This window comes from Gavialis gangeticus, unplaced genomic scaffold (assembly GCF_001723915.1).
Source record: "Gavialis gangeticus isolate Ggan-Ray unplaced genomic scaffold, GavGan_comp1, whole genome shotgun sequence".
Classification (NCBI taxonomy): domain Eukaryota; kingdom Metazoa; phylum Chordata; order Crocodylia; family Gavialidae; genus Gavialis; species Gavialis gangeticus.
The window spans coordinates 145,088,529-145,090,569 of NW_017729024.1; the positions used below are offsets into that span (position 1 = coordinate 145,088,529).

Below are 2,041 nucleotides of genomic sequence, written 5' to 3' on the forward strand. Positions count from 1 at the left end.
GTCATTATCATCATCATCCAGAAAGGCACAACACCAAAAAGGTTCATGTAGCATTTTTGCAAAATTCAGGTTGGAGTGGCGGTGGGGGGAGGAGGGAACCAGACCCCCAGATGGATGTTGCCAGCCTGGGGAAAGGAGGGGGAGTCTGCAGCAGGGACTTGACTTTGCCCTCTAGAGCTGGGAGCCAGGAGCTGTGCCTCCTTCTCAGCCTCTGGGCTGGCTGGGAGGTGGGGCTTTTCCCCCATCCAGCCTGGAGGCTGAGTAATGGGTGCAACTCCTGGCTTCCAACTCATGAGTCAAGCGCCTGCTGTGAGCTGCTCTCCCCCGCCAGCCTACCCAGACTGCGGAGGGGGCATGGCTCCTAGCTCTCTGCTCTGGGGCAGAGCCATGTCCAGGTGCAGACTTCCCTCTCCCACTGCATCAACCCGTGGGGAGACTGAGAAGGAGATGTGGCTACAAGATTCTAGCCCCACTCCCAGCTGGGGGAAGTGGCAGAGTAGAGCCCCCAGTTTCAGCTTCCCTCCCTACCCGCAGGCTGTTCCCAGCTGAGGATCCAGGGCCAGGCAGAACGGGTAGGTTTTTTCCCTCCCAACCGCTTGCTCAGCTGGCAGGGAGGCTGAGGAAGGGGCATGGTTTAAGGAATCAGAGGGCTCCAGCTCTCTGCAGTGGCCAGCAGGCTGGGGGGTGTGCTCTAGCACCCCCCAACTATTCGTATGGGCCACTGCAGGGGTCTGGCTGACTTTCCTGTTTGAAAAGTAACATCATTTCGCTTGCTTATTAGTTCAATCTAAGCAGTTTTTAAAAACCTGCAAAGATTTAATTGATTCAGCCTTGGGTTTTTTGACTGTACTTAGCTTCATAGGTTTATTTCATTTAACTCTGAATTACTTGAGACAACTCCCCCCACCTATGATTTCTATTGTCTGTCTTGTGATGAGCACAGAAACAACTCAAAGTAATACATAACAAATTGCATGCGAATCACATGGAATCTATCACCAAAGTTAATATTTTGCCAAGCTGTTGTTCTTGCTTCTTATTCTAAGGATAGGGAAAAACTAGAATCTTCGATACTACTAAATGTTCACTGGTGGCAAATACTGGCTTTTTAAACAGAGAACAATACATAAACATAACATTTATTAAATTTGAAATCTGAATATGTAAATTTAGCTTCAATTAATATAGTGCCATTAAATGTACTACAGTTTATTCATTAAGTTATGTTAATTTGTTTTGTGGAGCCAAATATTTTTCATGCCAGAAAAAATACCATATCCTGATTACCTGATAGAAATAAAACTTAGCTTTCAAATGTATACACCCACATTTACTATGGGACGAGAAAAACAATCCAGTTAATGGGTTGTTTTTTTTCCAAGTGTGTGTGACAACTATACACTGGTATTGTTTTTATCATCAGCTTCCTGACCACAAATCAAGATCAAACACAAATGCAATGTGATTAATTCATGTTTCACTATACTATACACTGTTCAGTCAATTACCAACTCCAGCTAAATGGGATTTACCAGAAGGAAATTCAATATATGGTATATATCTAACCCATGTTCTAATTTTCACAATACACTTTCAGTCAGTCTTGTGAATGTAATACATTTTCTGTCTTTTCTATAGGTTTCCTAAAAGCAGAAATAAGCTGGTAATGCATAAATGTTTCATCCTACCTGCTGTATAGATTCTGCAGTGCACGACTGAGAGCCAAAGCAGACTGAAGAACATTTTCTTTGCAATAACTGGGAACAGAGAAGACTGTAGTAAAATAAAAGGTAAAAGACATTTACTTCAACTGATAGAGCACCTCTTTCATAGCTCTAAGTGCTGTACACTGTTAAAAAACAGCAACCTATAACAAAAGGTAAAACATGAATAATTTTATTTTGAACAAGTTTTTCCCACTTGACATTCCAAAGGTAATCAGATTGATAACGTTCTCCATCACTGGAAGACCTCATTTTATATGATAGTGCTTATTAGTTTACAAGATTCCTTTTGGCATCCTATAAAAAAGCCCAACTCC

At 42.5% G+C, this 2,041-nt stretch overlaps 1 protein-coding gene across 1 annotated transcript in view; it reads right to left on the reverse strand.

Annotated features, from left to right (window-relative positions):
- IL31RA (interleukin 31 receptor A) overlaps positions 1-1,766 on the reverse strand; it is a 95,032-nt gene extending 93,266 nt beyond the window's left edge. The window contains exon 1 of the mRNA XM_019517843.1: positions 1,689-1,766. Coding sequence (XP_019373388.1) covers positions 1,689-1,743 — 55 coding nt within the window. The 5' untranslated portion in view covers positions 1,744-1,766. The remainder of the gene's footprint in view (positions 1-1,688) is intronic.
- Between the last annotated feature and the right edge of the window lie 275 nt (positions 1,767-2,041).